This window comes from Arvicanthis niloticus, chromosome X (genome assembly GCF_011762505.2).
Source record: "Arvicanthis niloticus isolate mArvNil1 chromosome X, mArvNil1.pat.X, whole genome shotgun sequence".
NCBI lineage: Eukaryota > Metazoa > Chordata > Mammalia > Rodentia > Muridae > Arvicanthis > Arvicanthis niloticus.
In genome coordinates this window covers 113,592,586-113,615,094 of record NC_047679.1, presented here as the reverse complement: position 1 = coordinate 113,615,094, position 22,509 = coordinate 113,592,586, and the positions used below count along the sequence as shown (strand labels likewise).

The 22,509-nt window shown below is 41.2% G+C and overlaps 1 protein-coding gene across 1 annotated transcript in view; it reads left to right on the top strand.

Moving 5' to 3' along the window:
* LOC117695148 (uncharacterized) overlaps positions 1-22,509 on the top strand; it is a 42,030-nt gene that overhangs the window by 2,450 nt on the left and 17,071 nt on the right. Inside the window, exons 2-4 of the mRNA XM_076918999.1 lie at positions 14,938-15,121; positions 17,342-17,452; positions 21,701-21,819. Coding sequence (XP_076775114.1) covers positions 14,938-15,121; positions 17,342-17,452; positions 21,701-21,819 — 414 coding nt within the window. The remainder of the gene's footprint in view (positions 1-14,937; positions 15,122-17,341; positions 17,453-21,700; positions 21,820-22,509) is intronic.

The window sequence follows — 22,509 nt, the reverse complement described above, 5'->3', positions numbered from 1 at the left end:
CAATGAAAACCTTAAAATTTGTAAACAAAGTAAATTGGTGCCATTTAAGAATTTATATCTTCATCTTGATGTTAATTATACAGATTTCTACTAATAGGTTATGGCTATGCAATAAACCCTAGCTAATCCTCTCTATTCCGACAAAACCACTACTTTTCCCTAGGGAGACAGCCCAACATTTACCACCTTAGTCCCCATGCCCAGGGAATAGGGGCGCTGACTCATCATTAGCTTCTTCAAGCTGATTATGGGCATTGAGATATTAGAAGAGGAGTGGGGGGAAGAGCAAGTTGACAATCCTCTGATGCTGTGTCTTCGCTGCCTCCAGATGGAATTCACGGACCTCCGAGGTTTGAGCAGGTCTGCCCAGCTTGCTTGTTGAGTAGATAGATACACCAAGGCTGATCATTCTGCAATATACAATTCTCAACACAAATTTTAGTATCAAGATAGTTTTTTTTTTTTTTAAAGAGGGCTGACATTTTATTAAGAATGTTGGTTCTAACCACTTTTCTATTTTTCCCCTCTTTTATTGGATATAATATTTACATTTCAAATTTTATCCCCTTACCATATTTCCCCCACCACCCAGGAACCCCTTATCCCATCCCCCCTCCTCCTGCCTATATGAAGGTGTTTACCCACCTACCCCCAGCCTCCCTCCCCACCCTCAGATCCCCCCCCCTCAGTGCTCAGCCTTCAGGGTACCAATGATCTTGTCTCCCACCTATGCTCAACAGGGCCATCCTCCCCTACATATACAGCTGGAGTCATGTGTCTCTCCCTATGTGTTCCTGGGCTGGTGGTTTAGACCCTGGGGAGCTCTGGCTGGTTGGTATTCTTGCTCTCCTCACAGGGCCACCAGCCCTTATGGTTCACGGTTCCTTCAATTTACTCTCTAACTCCTCCATTGGGAACTTTGATCAGATTAATGGATAGCAGTGGGTATCTGTCTCTGGGTATGTCCGACTCTGAGAGACCTCTAAGGAGACAGCCTTATCAGGCTGCTGTCAGCTTTCCCGTCCTGACATCCCTATCAGCGTCTATTTTTGGTGACTGCCTATGGAATGAATACCCAGACACAATGGTCTCCCTACAACCCCCCCTTCAGATTCTGACCCACACTGTGTCTCCATATTTGCTCCCTTGGTTATTTAGTTACTCCTTCTAAGAAAGACCTAGGCATCCTCACTTGTTCTTTCTTCTTCATGAGCTTCGTATCATCTGGTAGTTGAATCTTTGTTGTTTCAAACTTTTGGGCTAATCTCTGCTTATCAGTGAGTAAATACCTTGTGTGTTCTTTTGTGATTGGGTTACCTCACTCAGGATGATATTTTCTTTCTTTTTTTTTTTTCTTTTTTTTTTATTAGATCTTTCATTTACACTTCAGATACCATCCCGTTTCCCCATTCCCTCCCCCTTAGAAAACCCCTATCCCATGCCCCCTTTTCATTTTGCATTTATACATTTTTTTAAGAAATGTTAATCATAGGCTTTATAAGTTTGGTATTCTTCAATCAGAGGTGTAACCCACTACCCAACCTAGATATATCAGCTATCTTTGACTGGTGGAGATACATGAACATCTGCTTCCCTGTCTCCCCCCTCTATCTCTCTTTCATCACCTAGCTTCTCCTCTCCTTCTTCTTCTCCTCTTCTTACTCCTTTTCTTCCTCTCAGTACTCCTCCCACCTTAGCTCCTCCTACACATCACCCTTCCTGTTAAAAGGAAACTTTTCTCTCAAAATACAATTAGAGCATAATTATGCCTATTTGTACCAGTGAGGTACAAGATAGTCCTAATACCCAGTCCATCCATTTGTTGACTAACCAGCACCTCTGTCATCTATCCTAACTAAAACACTTAGTTCTGAACCTGGCTTTTTCCTTGGCTTTAGGATGAATGTCAGCTGATGACCATACACTCAGATCTTTTCTCTCAAAGTAAATAGCTATAAGTTTTCAACCCCATCAGAAATCCAGAATGACTGAGTTGACTATAATTGTGGGAAGCACAAAGCATAGCTTCTAAAACTTAGCCAATTTATAGAGACCTCTGAACACCTGGACACTCGCTCTACTTCAAAACGTTGGAGCATCTGTTCTTCTGCCTTCTGGCCCAGGATCATCTGACAGACCTTAGTGCTGCAGAATTATTAAGGGCTGATTACTCTGTCTAGGCAGATATAATCAGTCGACTATTCTGCAAGTGTGTCCTTTTCTGGACAGTAATTTGTCTGTAGAAGGAAAGTGGCAATTCTTGCCTAGTGGCTGTCTCACCACAACTGGAGTAACTCCAAGGATGTTCAATTTCTTCTTAGAATTTAACATAGGAAGCTGTCCGGAGCAGACAGGTCTCTAATGAAAATGAACATTAATACTGAAATGTTTGTCATGTCAATTCTAAGGATTTCTGATGTTTTGAAAACCAGCTATCCATGTAAGGTAATCTGGACTGTTGCCTGTTAACTCCACTCAGCTATTTCTAAATAAAACATAGAGAACACCCTTATAATAAACTCCAAGTCATGTATTTGCTATAGTCCCTTAACTCACAGGCTGACCATCTCAAATCAGTTAAAAAAGAATAAAGAAGGACTGGGTCTAAGCTTTGTATTCCTAAGTGTGTTATACTGGTACAATGCCTATGAGAGTAACAATATTCATCTCACTCTTATATCACTAAGAAGCTCATGCCAATGAAAACCTTAAAATTTGTAAACAAAGTAAATTGGTGCCATTTAAGAATTTATATCTTCATCTTGATATTAATTATACAGATTTCTACTAATAGGTTATGGCTATGCAATAAACCCTAGCTAATCCTCTCTATTCCGACAAAACCACTACTTTTCCCTAGGGAGACAGCCCAACATTTACCACCTTAGTCCCCATGCCCAGGGAATAGGGGCGCTGACTCATCATTAGCTTCTTCAAGCTGATTATGGGCGTTGAGATATTAGAAGAGGAGTGGGGGGGAGAGCAAGTTGACAATCCTCTGATGCTGTGTCTTCGCTGCCTCCAGATGGAATTCACGGACCTCCGAGGTTTGAGCAGGTCTGCCCAGCTTGCTTGTTGAGTAGATAGATACACCAAGGCTGATCATTCTGCAATATACAATTCTCAACACAAATTTTAGTATCACGATAGTTTCTTTTTTTTTTAAAGAGGGCTGACATTTTATTAAGAATGTTGGTTCTAACCACTTTTCTATTTTTCTCCTCTTTTATTGGATATAATATTTACATTTCAAATTTTATCCCCTTACCATATTTCCCCCACCACCCAGGAACCCCTTATCCCATCCCCCCTCCTCCTGCCTATATGAAGGTGTTTACCCACCTACCCCCAGCCTCCCTCCCCACCCTCAGATCCCCCCCCCTCAGTGCTCAGCCTTCAGGGTACCAATGATCTTGTCTCCCACCTATGCTCAACAGGGCCATCCTCCCCTACATATACAGCTGGAGTCATGTGTCTCTCCCTATGTGTTCCTGGGCTGGTGGTTTAGACCCTGGGGAGCTCTGGCTGGTTGGTATTCTTGCTCTCCTCACAGGGCCACCAGCCCTTATGGTTCACGGTTCCTTCAATTTACTCTCTAACTCCTCCATTGGGAACTTTGATCAGATTAATGGATAGCTGTGGGTATCTGTCTCTGGGTATGTCCGACTCTGAGAGACCTCTAATGAGACAGCCTTATCAGGCTGCTGTCAGCTTTCCCATCCTGACATCCCTATCAGCGTCTATTTTTGGTGACTGCCTATGGAATGAATACCAGACACAATGGTCTCCCTACAACCCCCCCTTATGATTCTGACCCACACTGTGTCTCCATATTTGCTCCCTTGGTTATTTAGTTACTCCTTCTAAGAAAGACCTAGGCATCCTCACTTGTTCTTTCTTCTTCATGAGCTTCGTATCATCTGGTAGTTGAATCTTTGTTGTTTCAAACTTTTGGGCTAATCTCTGCTTATCAGTGAGTAAATACCTTGTGTGTTCTTTTGTGATTGGGTTACCTCACTCAGGATGATATTTTCTAGTTCCATCCATTTACCTAAGAATTTCTCAAATTCATTATTTTTAATAGCTGTGTAATATTCCATTGTGTAAATGTACCACATTTTTTGTATCCATTCCTCTGTTGAAGGGCATCTGGGTTCTTTCCAGCTTCTGGCTATTATAAATAGGGCTGCTATGAACATAGTGGAGCATATGTCTTTGTTATTTGTTGGGGCATTTCCTGGGTATATACCCAGAAGTGGTATAGCTGGGTCCTCAGGTAGTGCTATGTCCAATTTTCTGAGGAACCGCCAGACTGACTTCCAAAGTGGTTGTACCAGCTTGCAACCCCACCAACAATGCAGGAGTGTTCCTCTTTCTTCACATCCTCGCCAGCATCTACTATCACCTGAGTTTTTGATCTTAGCCATTCTGACTGGTGTGAGGTGGTATCTCAGTGTTGTTTTGATTTGCATTTCCCTGATGACTAAGGATGTTGAGCATTTCTTAAGGTGCTTCTCGGCCATTCGAGTTTCCTCAGTTGAGAATTCTTTGTTTAGCTCTGTACCCCATTTTTTAATGGGGTTATTTTGTTGTTTGGCGTCTAATTTCTTGAGTTCTTTGTAAATATTAGATATTAGCCCCCTATCAGATGTAGGATTGGTAATGATCTTTTCCCAATCTGTTGGTTGCCGTTTTGTCTTGTTGACAGTGTCCTTTGCCTTACAGAAGCTTTGCAATTTGATGAGGTCCCATTTGTCGATTCTTGATCTTAGAGCCTAAGCCATTGGTGTTCTGTTCAGGAACTTTTCCCCTGTCCCTAGGTATTCGAGGGTCTTCCCCAACTTCTCTTCTAATAGTTTCAGTGTACCTGGCTTTATGTGAAGGTCCTTTATCCACTTGGAGTTGAGCTTTGTGCAAGGGGATAAGAATGGATTAATTTGCATTCTTCTACATGTTGACCTCCAGTTGAGCCAGCACCACTTGTTGAAAATGCTGTCCTTTTTCCACTGGATGAATTTAGCTCCCTTGTCAAATATCAAGTGACCATAGGTATGCGGGTTCATTTCTGGGTCTTCAATTCTGTTCCATTGATCGTCCTGTCTGTCTCTGTACCAATACCAAGCAGTTTTTATCACTACTGCTCTGTAGTACAGTTTGAGGTCCGGAATGGTGATTCCCCCAGAAGTTCTTTATTGTTGAGAATAGTTCTCGCTATCCTAGGTTTTTTGTTATTCCAAATGAATTTGTAAATTGCTCTTTCTATCTCTATGAAGAATTGATTTGGAATTTTGATGGGTATTGCATTGAATCTGTAGATTGCTTTTGGCAGGAGAGCCATTTTTTACTAAATTAATCCTGCCAATCCAGGAGCATGGGAGATCTTTCCATCTTCTGAGATGTTCTTCAATTTCTTTCTTGAGACACTTGAAGTTCTTGTCATACAGATCTTTCACTTGCTTTGTTAGATTCACTCCAAGATAATTTATTTTATTCGTGGCTATTGTGAAGGGTGTCATTTCCCTGATTTCTTTCTCTGCCTGTTTATCCTTTGAGTAGAGGAAGGCTACTGATTGTTTAAGTTGATTTTATATCCAGCCACATTGCTAAAGTTGTTTATCAGGTTTAGGAGTTCTCTGGTGGAAGTTTTAGGTTCACTTAAGTATACTATCATATCATCTGCAAATAGTGAATTTTGACTTCTTCCTTTCCTATCTGTATCCCTTTGACTTCCTTTTGTTGTCTAATTGCTCTAGCTAAGACTTCCAGTACTATATTGAATAGGTAAGGTGAGAGTGGGCAGCCTTGCCTAGTCCCTGATCTTAGTGGGATTGCTTCAAGTTTCTCTCCATTTAGTTTGATGTTGGCTACTGGCTTGCTGTATATTGCTTTTACTATGTTTAGATATGGGCCTTGTATTCCTGATCTTTCCAAGACTTTTAAACATGAAGGGATGTTGAATTTTGTCAAATGCTTTCTCAGCATCTAGTGAGATGACCATGTGGTTTTTCTCTTTGAGTTTATTTATGTAGTGGATTACATTGATGGATTTCCGAATATTGAACCATCCCTGCATTCCTGGGATAAAGCCTACTTGATTCTTGATGGATAATTGTTTTGATGTGTTGTTGGATTCGGTTTGCGAGAATTTTATTGAGTATTTTTGCATCAATATTCATAAGAGAGATTGGTCTGTAGTTTTCTTTCTTTGTTGGTCTTTCTGTGGTTTAGGTATGAGTGTAATGGTAGCTTCATAGAATGAATTGGGTAGTGTTCCTTCTGTTTCTATTTGATGGAATAACTTGAAGAGGATTGGTATTAGGTCTTCCTTGAAGGTCTGAAAGAATTCTGCACTGAAACCATCTGGCCCCGGACATTTTTTGGTGGGAAGATTTTTAATGACTGTGTCTATTTCTTTAGGCGTTATGGGACTGTTTAGGTGGTTTATCTGCTCCTCGTTTAACTTTGGTACCTGGTATCTATCTAGAAAATTGTCCATTTCCTCCAGATTTTCCAATTTTGTTGAGTATAGGCCTTTGTAGTAGGATCTGATAATTTTTTTAATTTCCTCTGTTTCTGTTGTTATGTCTCCCTTTTCAGTTCTGATTTATTAATTTGAATGCTGTCTCTGCGCCCTTTGGTTAGTCTGGCTAAGGGTTTGTCTATCTTGTTGATTTTCTCAAAGAACCAGCTCCTGGTTTTGTTGATATTTTGTATAGTTCTTTTGTTTCGACTTGGTTGATTTCAGCCCTGAGTTTGACTATTTCCTGCCGTCTACTCCTCTTGGGTATACTAGCTTCTTTTGTTCTAATGCTTTCAGGTTTGCTGTCAATTTGTTAATGTATGCTCTTTCCACTTTCTTTTTGTGAGCACTTAGAGCTATGATTTTTCCTCTTAGTACTGCTTTCAATGAGTCCCACATGTTTTGATATGATGTGTCCTCATTTTCATTTAAATCTAAAAAGTCTTTAATTTCTTTCTTAATTTCTTCCTTGACCAAGTTATCATTGAGTAGAGCATTGTTCAGTTGCCAAGTGTATGTCGGTTTTCTGATGTTTTTGTCCATGTCAAAGACAAGTCTTAATCCATAGTGGTCTGATAAGGTGCTGGGGATTATTTCAATCTTTTTGTATCTGTTGAGGCCTGTTTTGTGACCAATTATATGCTCTATTTTCGAGAAGGTACCATGAGGTGCTGAGAAGAATGTATATTCTTTTTTTTTTAGGATGAAATGTTTTATAGATGTCAGTTAGGTCCAATTGGTTCATAACTTCTGTTAGTTTCATTGTGTCTTGATTTGGTTTCTGTTTCCATGATCTGTCCATAGCTGAGCATAGGGTGTTGAAATCTCCCACTATTATTTTGTAGGGTGCAATGTATGCTTTAAGTTTTAGTAAAGTGTCTTTTATGTATGTGGGTGCCCTTACATTTGGGGCATAGATGTTCAGAATTGCGAGTTCCTCTTGGTACATTTTTCCTTTCATGAATATGAAGTGTCCTTCTTTATCGTTTTTGATTACTTCTGGTTGAAAACTGATTTTATTTGATATTAGAATCGCTACTCCAGCTTGTTTCTTGGGACCATTTGCTTGGTAGATTGTTTTCCAACCTTTTACTCTGAGGTAGTGTCTGTCCTTTCCACAGAGGTGCGTTTCCTGAATGCAGCAAAATGTTGGGTCCTGTTTACGTATCCAGTCTGATAGTCTATGTCTTTTTACTGGAGAATTGAGTCCATTGATATTAAGAGATATTAAGGAAAAATGAGTGTTGTTTCCTGTTATTTTTGTTATTGGCAGTGGAGATATGTTTGTGTAGCTACCTTCTTTACGGTTTTTGGAAGATTACTTTCCTGCTTTTTCCAGGTTGTAGTTTCCCTCCTTGTGATGGAGTTTTCCACCAATTATCCTTTGAAGTGCTGGGTTTGTGTTGAGATACTGTGTAAATTTGGATTTGTCATGGAATATTTTGGTTTCTCCATCAATAATGATTGACAGTTTTGCTGGGTATAGTAGTCTGGGCTGACATTTATGTTCTTTTAGGGTCTGTATGATATCAGTCCAGGATCTTCTGGCTTTTATGGTCTCTGTGAGAAGTCTGGTGTAATTCTTATAGGTCTGCCTTTATATGTTACTTTGCCTTTTTCCCTTACTGCTTTTAGTATTTTTTCTTTGTTTTGTACATTTGATGTTTTGACTATTATGTGGCGGGAAGTTTGTCTTTTCTGGTCTAAACTATTTGGAGTTCTGTAGGCTTCTTGTATATTTATGGACAGCTCTTTCTTTAGGTTAGGGAAGTTTTCCTCTATAATTTTGTTGAGGATATTTACTGGTCCTTTAAGTTGGGAGTCTTCCCCTCATCTATTCCTATTATCCTTAGGTTTGGCCTTCTCATTGTGTCTTGGATTTCTTGTATATTTTGGGTTAGTAGCTTTTTGTATTTTGCATTTTCTTTGACAGTTGTGTCAATGTTTTCCATGGTATCTTCTGCACATGAGATTCTCTCTTCCATCTCTTGTATTCTATTGGTAATACTTGTGTCTATGACTCCTGATAGTTTTTTAAAGTTTTCTATCTCCAGGGTGTTCTCCCTTTGTGATTTCTTTATTGTTTCTACTTCTATTTTAGATCCTGCATGGTTTTGTTTAATTCCTTCTCCCGTTTGGTTGCATTTTCTTGCAATTCCTTAAGGGATTTCTGTGTTTCCTCTCTAAGGGTTTCTATCTGTTCTTTGAGAGTTTTATTTATGTCTTTCTTAAAGTCCTCTATCATCATCATGAGAAGTGATTTTAATTCTGAATCCTGCTTTTTCTGGTGTGATGGGGTGTTCAGGGCTTGCTCTGATGGGGAACTGGGTTCTGATGATGCCATGTAACTTTGGTTTCTGTTGCTTGCGTTCTTGCGCCTGCCTTTTGCCATCTGGTTAATTCTAGTGCTACCTGTACTTCTGTCTCTGATTGAAGCCTGTCTTTCCAGTTGTCTCGCTTTTGTTTGGTCTTCTAGGAGTCCAGATGTCTCTGTGATTTTTTCCAGCTGCCCTGATTACAGTGGTATCTCTAGGATGCCTCAGGATATGGTGCCTCCAAGGTAACAGTCCAGCTAGATGTCTGCTGTTCTGGGTGCAGTGTCTCCTCTTGGATATCTCAGGGTATGTTGTCTGACACTCTGAGTTCAGTTGTTCCTCTGTGGCTCTGGGTTGAGCGGACCTTCCAGTATGTCTCAGGTGGAATCCAGGGTCCATACAACTGCAGACCTGGTAGAGGTCTGGTCTGGGACTCAGACCCTGCAGGCCTCAGACCGGAGGGGGGGCGAGCAGCAGAAGGAGCGTGCTAGTGCTGGCTATGGGTTCTATGGATCCCCAGAATGTGTCTGGGGGACTCCTGGGTGCACTTACCCACAGGCCTCAGACTGCAGGAGGGGCGAGCGCCGGACAGGGCGTGCTAGCGCTGGCTATGGGTTCTATGGATCCCCCAGAATGTGTCTGGGGGGCTCATGGGTGCACTTACCGCAGGCCTCAGACTGCAGGAGGGGCGAGCGGGGAAGGGGCGTGCTAGAGCTGGCTATGGGTTCTATGGATCCCCAGAATGTGTCTGGTGGACTCCTGGGTGCACTCACCTGCAGGCCTCAGACTGCCCGCCTTTATATCTTACTTGGCCTTTTTCCCTTACTGCATTTAATATTCTTTCTTTGTTTTGTGCACTTGGTGTTTTGATTATTATGTGACGGACGTAATTCTTTTCTGGTCTACTCTAATTGGTGTTCTATAAGCTTCTTGCATTTTATGGGCATCTCGTTAATCAAGTTTGGGAAGAATATATATATATATATATATATATATATATATATATTCCCATACAGGTTTTCCAGGACCATCACATCAGCACTAGGAAATGAGGAGCTAGACCAATTATCAGTAGGAAACGAATTAAATGTATTAAAGGCTTTAATTTTTCGTTAAGGCATCATGTAAAAAGTATAAGTTTAGATACAAATTCCTATAACTTGACAAGAAGCCAAAGAAATTATAAAAACATGTTCTACTTGTTCTTTATATAATCGAGCTCCATTACCTGCCAGAAGTAACCCTTAAGGTCACCAAAAGAAATGAAATTGGGAGACTGATGTGTTTGTCTTGCAGAATTTAGAAAACTAAGGTATGTACATCCTACAATTGACACTATTCAGGATTCCAATGGGCTCTGTCTTGAGTTCTGAAAAGGCTGATTTTGTATTTTCATGTTTATTACAAGTGATGGCTATTTTAGGAATACCTTTACAGGTAAAATCTGATAATGCTATGAAGTCGTGTATCCAGTAAACTATAACAGTTCTTTAAATATTATAATATAAACCATATTACTAACATACCTTGCAATCCTACAGGACAAGCAATTGTGGAGACATCTAACAGGACTTAAAAGGAAATGCTTACTAAACCGAAGGGGGATGTAAGGTCTCCTGGAGATAGATTACATAATGCTTTATTGACTTAAAATGTTTGAAATGTCAATGAGACAGGCAGCACAGCTGCTGAAAAGCATTGGATTTTAGAAAGGACTGCCTGAATTATTTTAAGGGTGTGTTATCTTGAGAATGGAAGTCAGGAAGTGTGATGCACTGGGGGAGAAGTTAATCTTTTGTTTTTTCACAGAAAGTGCAAGCTGTGGATTCCTTCAGATTTAATACAGATTTGATTTGATGGGGGAGTGTACTATCTTGTGTTCTCATGCTAATTGTCTTACCCATAAAACCTGTTGCAGTGTCCTGCACATAGGCTAAGGAAGCCTGCCTGCCCCTAGTTGGCTCTGATTAGGAAATAAAGTTGCCAACAGTCAATGTCTGAGCAGGAAGACAGGCAGAACTTTTAAATTCCCTGGCCAGGAGAGGAGATGAAGGAATTCCACCATAGGAGGGAGTAGGGTGGACCAGGCCATGAAGGGGCAGAAGAGTAGAATGGAGGAACATATATGCAAAGGAAAGAGTTCCCATGAGAGCATACCCAGAAGGACACAGGGCACCAGAGATGAAATATAGATTTCAAAATGTTAACTCAGAAATACTGGAGGACAGTGTGTGCGAGCCATGGGGAGGTGTAGAAGCATCCACCCATTGAGCTAGTCAGGGCATATCAAAATATAAGTGTGTGTGTGTGTGTGTGTGTGTGTGTGTGTGTGTGTGTGTGTGTGTTTATTCTAGAATCCAGAGAATTCTGGCAGATGGCAAGAAGTGCAAGGAGCTCAGAGGAGATTAAATATTTACTGCAATAGTACAGACCTGAAAATTTGGGCTGTGGACCTGGATAAAGAAACCAAGAACAACAAGGAAATGGGTGACATAAGTGCTGAGCCCTCTACATGGAAACATCTCCGAAAACTGGCTGAAACATGAATGTTTCTGCAGTAGTCAGTAAATCTTTTTGGCTACAGAGTCGGTATTACTTATCATTCCATGCAACCCTTTCATATGGCATGGTTGTAGATTAATATCACAGTTTGGTTACATAGTCTAAATTGTCTTATAATGTTTGATGCCTTTTACCTGTTTGAACAATGAGCAAAGATTCATCTTTAGCTGATTTGTGCACACCATATATGCCACACGTGTGTTAACACAAACAAAGTATATTGCCTTGAAAAGTTTGTGTGCATTGAGAACAAGAGGACCAGACACCAATGAAAACAAAGATAAGTATCCCGGATGATCCAGGCACACAGACTGGCTTGGTTGGTGTTTCCTCAAAAACCTATGTCCCTAAATCTGTTGTCTTTCTGTGGAATCTGCTCTCCAACAGGGCTGCCTTGCCTGGCTTCAGTGAAAAAGGATGCCCTTAATCTGGCAGAGAGTTGATGTAATATGGTGGTGGCATGTCCAGGGGTGCCCAACTTTTCAGAGGAGAAGGTAAGGGGTGGTGGTCAGAGGGACTCTTTGACAGGGGGGACAGAGAGGAGGGGGGACAGTAGTCCCAATGTAGAAAATAAAGAAAAATCTGCATCCCAGAACAGCTTCAAAAAGCCTAGTTGAGATGCTGCAACCTCACAGACTGTTCCAGCCAAGATTCAGTTAAGCACTGTACATTCATGTCACACAGAGAGAGCTGGACAGCAAATGATACAGTTAGCTTCCCTAGGACTTGGCCAATATTCCAATTTTCATAGGGTACCCAAAAGATGTCATGGCCCTCAGACATCAGGAAGCATTTTTGTCCTTTCCCCAGAAGTGTGGTGGTGGTTTTTGGTTGTGTGGTGGGAGATAGATGTTTGTAATCATTTAAAGGGGGTTGGTTACAAATTGCTGATGGTCTTGGTCAGGGGAAAACAATATAAAGGAAGTTAGATTAAGGGATCTCTTTCACTTTCTTTTTCTTTCCTCTATCCCTATTTATCTCTTATCTAGTATGCAACTCGTTTATAAATGTAATGTAAATTCTAGTCCCTTTTTAAGCTACAACTAAAAACTGTTTAGGATAATTTAGAAATGCAAGTGTATAGTCAGTCAATCAAATTTAGGGTTATGTTAGGTACCGGGTTTAGTTAGTTACAGAAATAAACTTTATTTAGCCTCCAGTAGATGTTTTCAAAGGTAAATGCAAAATACATAGCTAGAAACAAGTTATATTTGTCTATACAGATAGATTCTATGTAGAGAGATGGTCATCAAACACTTCAGAGATCAACAGAACATGGCATTTAAGATGTTTCAATACCATAAGGCTTTTCATGACAGTGAGACATGTCAGTTCCTGGCAGCACCTCCATGCTACTTCAAAAAAGACGACAGGCACATGAAGTTTACTTGTTTGTGTCAAAGCTGCCACTGGGCAAAAAGCTGCCCTTGCCTCTACAACTAACAGCATGCTGTAACAACTGTGGACAAGCAGGACACTGCGAAGTCAACTGATGAACTCTGCAAAAACAAGATAGGGCAGTCCTTCAGCAATTTCTGCTTCACAGAGATGTCTGTCAGATGTTTCCCTCTGCCCCTCTCCCTCTCCCTCTGCCTCTCCCCCATCTCACACACACATACAAACACACAGACACACACAGACCCACACACTATGTCGGGTTCTAACAACAATTTCTAGTGCTTTTTAAAATTATTCATATGTACAGATAGTTTTTTGTGGTTTTTATTTGTTGTGTTTGGTCTCACTGTGAGGTTTTGGCTGGCATAGAAGTGAGAATGCAGAGGAGCTGAGCCTCAAACGCACAGAAAACCTCTTGCTCCTGTCTCCAGAGAGCTGTCATTAACAGCATTGACAGCATTGGCCACCATTTCCAGCTTGTATATGTGTATTTACTTGTAGATGTGGGCACTACTTGAATTCCTGGTGTGGGATGGGCCAGGAGAAGGTTTTGGAACAAATATAACTGAAATTTTTCACGGTTGTGAGCTACCTTGTGGGTGCTGGGAACCGATCACGGGCCTCCACTAAAGGCAACAAGTGCCTTAACTAGCCAGCCTCCTGGCTAGTGCTTATATCCATCACCAAGCATGATTTTTACTGGGCTGAGCAGGTATTAGAGTTCTTCCACACCTCCTACAACAAACTCTCGACCCTCTCATGAAAATGCAGAAAACAGCTAGAGCCCTTAAAACCACACTGAGTATGCGAGGATGCAACTGCAAGCAGCTTTTCCAGAGGCCTTCCTGTTGGTGTATTCACAATGGGTGGGTGGGACCAAATGTCCAGAGCCAATGACATAAGCAGTGACGTACACATACCATTGTCTCTCATTGGCTAGGCAGTGAAAAGAGGTGGGGATCTCCCCAGACAGAGCTTCATAAGGGAAGCTGGCAGCAGCCAGGGAGGGATCCTGTCCCTGGCTCTCCTGAGAACCTCCATTTAGCCATTAATGATCATCTCACAGAGGCTGGGAAACTCTCATCTTAAGGGTCAGACAAAGGAAGAGTACTGAGTCATCTGAAGCCGTGGTCACTGCTCAGGTTGGTGGCGATCCCAACATTGTACACCTTGTACCACCTTGTACAGTGGATGCTTTCATGGGAAGAACATGTCTGAAGAAACATCGCAAGAACATCATATAGGTAATCTGGGAACACCCACCCTTCCCCCCCTTCAACCCCCACCCAAGGAGACTCCTCAGAAAGGCTTTCCTCCACCTTAAGTTGCGGTGGGGCACAAAGAGCCGAGAGGGACCTGCTGCCATCCTGAGTGCCATTGAGCAAGAGGATGTTCCTGAGTTTCCAAGTAAGGCCAGTACTGAACTGTGCCCCAAGCTCCTTTGGTATGCCAAAGCAGGAGGGTGTTTGGACCAACTCACAGAACACGTGACACAAGTCTTTGTGGACTGTAATGTCCCTGCCTTCGCATCTTGCCCTTGAAAGATGTCTTTGGCTATCCCCCAGAGAAAGGGAACATCGCACTTTGAGAGTGAATTCAGCCTTGTTTTCCATGAACACATGTATCTGGAAGCCAGGAGGCAGGGTTGTAAGGAAGGCACTATAGAGGAAGGTGACCAATTGTCCCCAGCATGGTACAGGAGGCAAATCCCCAAACAGTACTTACCCATAAGACTTATGAAGAGCAAAGGAATTTGGCGACGTGTCCTTACATCTGCACATATCTTTTAATGCTTTGTCAGAAGGGATGTTGGAGAATGTAGAGCTATGGCTATGCATTTGCTGTTGCTGTTGAGTCAGGCATATACTAGTAACAGTGGGAGTTTAAAGGGGCTTCCTGAGCAGGTAGATGAACATAGCACTTGTGTTCCCACTGGAACAGGTCAGCCACAGCTGAAATAGAATGCCATGGAGGTGCCATTCGTGAGTCACAACCTTAGGATGCAGTGATGGCTGTTGTCTTATGGTCAGAGGAGTGATGCTATGTGCTCATATCTACAAGGGTGTTCAAAAACGAACTTGTCTATAGTGGGTGCTTGCATTTGACATGAAACCGTGTGACCTTTGTTTACTTGTGTTGTAGATAACTCCAAATTCAAGTCTATTCAGGGAGTTGTGACCTCTCTGTGTAATGACTATGGCTGGATTAATGAAACCATCTTCTTCAATATGAACTTAATCAGTGACAACATGCCTCTGAACATAGGGACAAATGTCCTTGCACTTGTGGAAGAAAACCAAGAAATCATATCTTCAAAGCAATCAAGGTATGGCTGAGTTTATCCAGAGTCTCTTACTGTACTGCTTACTGTTTTCTTGCTGTGATAAAATACCATGATCAGAGCAACTTCAGGAAGAGCATTTATTTGGGCTTATGGTTCTAGAAAAGCAAGAGGCCATCATGGCCGTGAGGCATAGGAGAAAGCAGCAGGTATGGTGACTGAGACAGGTAGCTGAGTGCTCACCTCTTCAAATACAGTCACAAAGCAAAGAGGCAGGATTAGAAATGCTGGTAATCTCTAAAATTTCCATTTCTTTCCAGCAAACTCCCCCTTCTAAACCTCTCCTAACAGTGCCCCCAACTGGGGACCAAGTGTTCAAATATCTGAGCTCATTACAGAAGTCATCATTCAAACCACCTACATTGGGTGAGCATGGTGGTATATTGCATTAGTTCCAGCACTCTGGAGTCAGAAGCATAGAATTTCTACAAGTTCAAGGCCAGCCTGATCTGCAGAGTTCCAAGCCAGCCCCAGTTACATGGTGAATCCCATTTTTAAATAAGATTCAGTCAATGTTGCTATATGGTCAAAGTTGACATTCCACTTCTCTGAGATTAATGGGTTTGATTTTCTAATATTTCAATGCAGTGATGCTTCTTTTCTTTCTAAATATTTTTTCTTCTCTTTAGTATTTCAACAATATGTAAATGACGGTTCTGTATAATCCTGTAACTTCTATCATATACTAAGCAGCTATTTTCTATTCAACATCCAACTAGCAGAATCAGCAGGACGTATGTTTTATACACTTTTATATGGCAGTTAAAGAACCTTCTTTGCTTACTTAATTTTTAAGATTTTTTTTATTTATGCGTATGAGTATTTTGCCTACATGTATGTATATCTGTGATCAGCATGCGTACGTTGGTGTAGAAAGGTTGTGAGCTTCACAAGTAGGTGCTGTGAATTTAAACCGGATCCCTTGCAGGAACACCAAGTGCTCTTAAACCCTGAGCTAACTCTCCATCCCCAACTAAAGTACATTTAACATAAATCAATTTTTAAATAACTACTACTAATATTTTGCTGACTTACAGATGTAAGTCTCACTTCAGTTCAACTATTTATATATTGATGGCTATTGTCAAGTTATTCTTAGTTTTGCTTTTCCAATTGAGAGTCTCAATAGAAGGCCACAGAAGATCCTTTGCCAGTATTAATCAGATGCATTATTATTATTACTATAACTATTATTATCATTATAAAATCATGTAAAATTGAAAACAGAGAAGCAGAGTCCTAAAGTTTTTTTGGGATTTTAGCATCATATGATAGTTATAATTTTTACTTCTTGTCTTCTCTACAAGAGATTCACTATAGATGTTTTCCATAATCACAAAAATATATTTACTAGAAAATAGTATTTATTTTTTAATGTTTTCTTTAATCTCCTGCATGAAATTTTTATTCCACTTGCACTCACTGCCTCCTCTTATAGGTGAAAGCTATGAATATCTTCCTGAGGGCTAGTGGAGCCTCAAAACTTGGCAGAAGGCTTTGTATCAATGTGTCACCTCCGTAACTGAAGACAACATCTATATCAGCAAGGACACTTTTTCCCGTTTATGCATGTTTTCTGAGGTAGGAGTTACAGCTTTTAAAAACATAGACCAAGAAATATAAGTATTGGGCTTGAGCATCCTTGAAACTGAAAGTAGGGTACAATACAGGGGAAAAGGGTAGTATTTTAAATATTGCCTAGAGCTCCTGTCCCCTGTGATGACCATCACCGTGTGGCCATGTGGGTGTTTTGATTCAGTTGTTTTGTTTGCCAAGTAGCTTTTTACTTGGTTTTTCACATAGGGTTCCTCAAGTTACCAGAAACTCATACACATCTGAGAATTGTGCATGGGATTAGGAAACCCAGCCACTAAGCTTCTGGTCCTGAGATTCTAGTCTTTGGTGACACTGCCCCAGGATACATTCAAGATCGAATCAATGACAGCAGTACATAACTAAAGGGATTTATCTTGATATATTTGCTCACATGTGTTTCTCAATGCCTGGGGAACACATCATGTAAAGAATCAGTGAATACATAGGTTCTGCTTTCCTTGCTATAGGAAGATATTTAAGAGGTCTAAGTGTTTGGAAAATTAGTTTCGTGCAGGAAATGTTAGTCAAGCATATGGCGTGAGTAAGCCCTAGAATGTCCTGTGACCTTACTGTATTGAATACATAATCTCACTTTCATGGTTGTTTTAGGATTCAGGCCATTCATGGAGATTTGCTGCTGGTTGAGTATTCCATGAACCCAGGAACTGCAAACATGAATATCCACTCTGCAAGCCCCCTCAACTCTCATATCTGGAAGAGGTAATTGACCTTGATGTTTCTTTCCATGGGAAGGCAGCTGCCTCTCCTCCTTACTGATTCCAGTTCTTGACCAAGATTTTGTGTTCACGGATTGAAAAGAAATACCAGAGAATATATATTTTTTCTCTCTCTCTCGTCTCTCTCTCTCTCATCTCGCTCTCTCTCTCTCCTCTCTCTCATCTCTCTCTTCCCGTGGTTTTGTGTGTGAGTGTGTGTGACAGTGAGTGTGTGTGGGTGTGTGTGTGCTTACTTCCTCAAGTGTGTGTTTTCCTTGACGTTAGGCTGTTCCATGGACAACAGTAAGAAAATTGTTCTTGCTGTGAGAAAATTGTGGAGAAACTTGAGTGCACTAGGTTTTGAGGTGTGGAACTTGCTGATGAAGGCGGGTCGACCTTGTTAGAACAGCCTTGAGAGTGAGTTATAAGACAGGGAGTAGAGTGTGAGGTTATGATGTGTCCGAGGGAATCTGCTTATTGGATCTGGTTTCTGGGGGAGTGGAGGGCCATCTGAGGTGGGTTACACCTTTCCCTAGACTCATGTCATCCTTTCTCATCATAGGTCTGTGTACCAGCATTGATGGAGAGAATGGCATGGTGGAATCTACCATTTTTTTTACTCTCTCGATTCTCTCCACATGACCTTCTGGGTATATACCAGGATTATACGACATAGTGGATGTTGTTGCTGTGGACACTATGCAACCACACTGTTCTTGGAGAGCGTATCAATGACCCCCACTGGAAATGGTGAACTAACCAGCCTTGTCATTCATTTTCAGGACTTCTGTCTGCGGTCATGGTGAATAAAAAATAGTAGGGGCAGTGTAATCAAACATCTGTGAGCTATGACTCTTTTGCCCTTTCCAACGTTTTTTTCTCTATGATAATTTTAATTTCTATCTGCACTCCTTTGGTAAATATAAGTGCTTATTTATAGATTTTCTTCCTATGATCGTGTACAAAATAGTCAATTCAGAGAAATGATAGGTCAGACTCAGTCTACTTGAAACAAAAAGACTGAGCAGACTTTTTTGTTAGGTTCAGAGGTGTTGCCTGAAAATTTCTTTCGATTGTTGTACTTCTGAGAAGTTGTCTGTCTTTCCTCATCATTTTCTAGCCTTCAGAAGGAATCCTGAACCTGGTTGCCATCTGAGGTGTTAGGTGGGCCTACACTGGAGATTGAGCTATCTGACCAGTTGCTTTATATCATTACCTGTACACCTTGTGCTTCACCCCCTATGATCTGGGTCAATTGCATGCTCTTTAGGAATCCACTGTTGTCCTCATCTTTTAGAGGTTCAACCCTGTAAAACCACCTATCTTCCGGCAGTGGATCACAGATTCAGACTTTTACCATATACCCTTCTTTCTGGGTGTGACCATCCCTACACTCAGAATCCAGAACCCCAAGCTCCAATGTTTGTTTTACATTCTGCCTTGCCACCCAAGAGTTCACTCATGCCAAAGCTTCTATTTGCTCTTTGCCCACAGACACTAGAGGAGATCTCTCACCTCAGATGCTTAAGGTTCAGACCCATTGAGGTTTCCTGTGCTGAGCCATCCAGTGCTCTTGTGTCCATGGTGTCAAACTCAAAGGTCATCCAGTCTCTAGAAGGAGGGATGCTCAGACAAAGCCTATTTATTATGTTTTCAGCAATTCACCACAACTGGTAGCCCCACCATATTCAGAGCAGCCAAAAACCTTCTACACCATTGTGGGTAGCCACCACCCTGTTTGGGATAATTGCCAACATCTCCTGAATGTGTTATCCCACATCTTTTTTTTTTTTTTTTTCAGTGAATTTGTATGATTTTCCAGCACAACTGCTTGGCTGTTATTCAAGCAACACACATAAACACTAATAATCTGGTGTGACTTGCTGATATCTTCCTTTCTAATGGAGTCCCGAATTTACCAAATCACCTCATAGTCTCCAGGCCTCTCATCTTCCAGGAGGAGAAAAGTGACTCTGGAGGAGTTAGGATGGAGATTGTGGAGTCACAACTAGAAACAGTATCGAAACAGCCTCAGTTCTTCTACCACTATAAGACGAGTCCTTAGAATGGTTATAAAGGAATTCTGACAAACGGAGCAATGTGATATAAAGATCCCCAACGTGCCACATATTAACAAAAGATTTTCCGTGCTGACAGAGTATCTTGAGCTGACCCTGCCACAGTTACTGTATCTTCAAGGATAGGTTCTGAGGAGGTGGGGTCATGTATGTAACTTTAACCCTGCCTGTTGCCATCATTTATACATGCTTTTGTATTTGTACTCCCTCTTTGTTCAGTTCTGCTCTTCTAAATATAAAATGCTGCTGAACTTGAGGCAAGAAGCCTACTCCATTACATGCTGGTGCAGCAATTTTCCTCTCCCCAACTGAAATGGCTTCATAATTCAGTTCCCAGAAATCCCAACAACAATTCCTTCACAGGAAGCTGGACAAGACAATAGGAAGAAAGGAGTTATAGGGGCTATCCTATTTTACAAAATCCCTATTTTCTGTTGTGAGTGTTTGACCTGCATGGTGTTTAAACAGAACGATGTGTGCCTGTGTTTTAAGAGGTCAGAACAGTACGTGTAAGTGAACAAAAGGATAAATAACTCAGCAGTTTAAAGCACCTGTTGCTCTTGCAGAGGACCGGGCTCAAATCACCCATATCACGGCTCAGTATTTATGCATAACTATCAGGTTGAGAGAATCTGACCTCTCTTCTACCCTCATGGCATGGGCTCCACGTGCCAGGCTCAGGGTTTCATTCAGCCAATCAGCGAAGTCCCTGGGTGGGACCAGCTTTTCTCCAGCTCAATCACAAAGAGTCCCTCAGAGGACCCAGGGTCGCACTGCTGAAACGGTTTGTCACCTCTGGGAGGCCGAGTTTGATAGGGTGCGGTTGTGAAGGAGCCCCCGTAAGTGACAGTCAGGGTGGTTGGACGGTAATTAATCAAGGTTGTGATGGGGTGGGGCATCTCAAGCCCTGGCGGCCACTATGTGAGGAAAATCCTGGTTGGCGTTTCCCGTGGACTCAGAGTAAAATGGAGGTGGAGTACCTCCTAATGCAGAGGACTGAACAGGCCTGGGTGGCCTTCGAGGATTGGGAACGCTGGGGACACACTCTTGGGGCCTCGGGACAGGTCAGAGAGCTGCCTGCAGGACTGGGGGTTGTGGGCGAGGAGCCGTTTGGTCCCTGGTGCTTGTCCTGTATGGTGTCCAGAGTCCATTAGAAACAAACTGAGGATTCCTCCCTCTTCATATTGTCGTCTCGGTGTGTGGACGTTCGGTATGGACGTTGGAGACAGGCGGGGATGGCAGGAATGAAGGAAGAGTGATGAAAAACAAAAGAGATGTGGCAAGACATGAGAAGTCATCTTGGATGGATTCTAACCACTGATCCTCCAGTCTCAATTCGCCCACCTATGAGATTATAGATTGTGCACCACCAAGTTCAGCATTTCTGTCAGTTTTACTTTTGTAGGATGGGATCTGCCTTTGTAGCTCAGGCTGACCTGGCTTGGTCTGGCCTTGAACTTACAATCTTCAGATGTTTGAAATTGTCCAGCTTCACCCCATCCCCAGTTTCTCCAATATAAATAGGCCTTTCTGTGTGGGTGGTGGTGGTGGGTGGTGGTTGTATCTGGAGCATTGTGTTTTTGGTCATGAATGGACCGCTGTCATGCTGATTATTTTTTCTGGATAGCACTGTGATTTACTATAACACTGAGATACACACATGCAGAATTGCTCATGTTTGTTGTAAAAGATCTGTGGGAGAATAGGACAAAACTTCAGTGTCGCCAGAAGTTAAGAGCAAACACATTTTTATCATTTTTTAAGGGGGAGGACTCACATAGTATAGGTTCCTGGTTTTGCTTTTTTAAGTTGTAGAATGACAGATTGTAACTTGGTTCAAAGAGTTTTTGTTAAAGAAGTAAGTTTAAAAGGTTTTTAAAACACAGTTGGTAGGGAGAGGGAGCATGTTAAGTTGATACATGGAGGAGATGATAAGGGAAAATGAGGTGTATATGCCACCATATTGACTATGCATCAAAAATTCTGTGATAAAGAGAAAGTGTTTTAAAATGAATGTTAAAAAAGGGAATAATTGATCTTTTATTGTGTAAGATAACTACTTGATTTTTGACATTTTTTACTATTTAAGTGAAACCTTTGGATTCAGATAACTTGGAGTTTTCTTCTTCTTCTTGTTCTTCTGTAACTAAGAAGACATCTGATGTTTACCATAGAAGAAGGGACCTTGAAGAAAGTCATGGCACAGTACCAAAGCAGGAGCGCTTAATACTCTTTGACTTTGATGATAAAGAAGATGATGATATAAACTTTACTGAGAATGCTCTTTCTGAAGGTAAACTGTTTATTCATGTTGGCCATTGAGTGTGTCCTTAGTTTCATTGACTTTTACCTAGCTACCTGAAATGGAATAAAACTTTGCTAAAGGTTTTCATATACATCATTTCTAATTTTTATCTATAAGTATTTCATTCTTATAAGCCCCAGAGCTTAGCAATCAGGTAGTTTCTCTGGCACTGTAGTCCCACGTATATGTTGAGAAAAAAATAACTTGCTAGGATTTTTACCCCAGAAAAGGCTGAACGTGTTTCTTATAGAATGTTGGCAAACTGTGAATTTATTTATACAACCTTCAAAGAAATTATTTCATTTCTAAAGCTGCTTCATAAACTCATATGATCAATTCTTCCAGAAATGCAAATCGATAGTACTTTATTAACTATTACTAATATAGCATAATTTCAAATGTATCCACATTTCTTATTGTCAATACAGAAAAGGAGCCCAGCATTTGACAAATAATAATAATAATAATAAATAATCTCTTATAACAAAATCTTAAGTAGAATCAGGATTTCTCTCATCCTCTCATCTGCGGGACTAACCAAGGTGTACACTACCCATCGTTGGCTTTGTTCTTGCCTGCAGAACCATATGTACACGACACAAGTATAGCACATATCTACTCACAAATCTATTGGACTCTTCATATTAGTTTGGGTTTCTTGTATTTCAAACAAAAAAA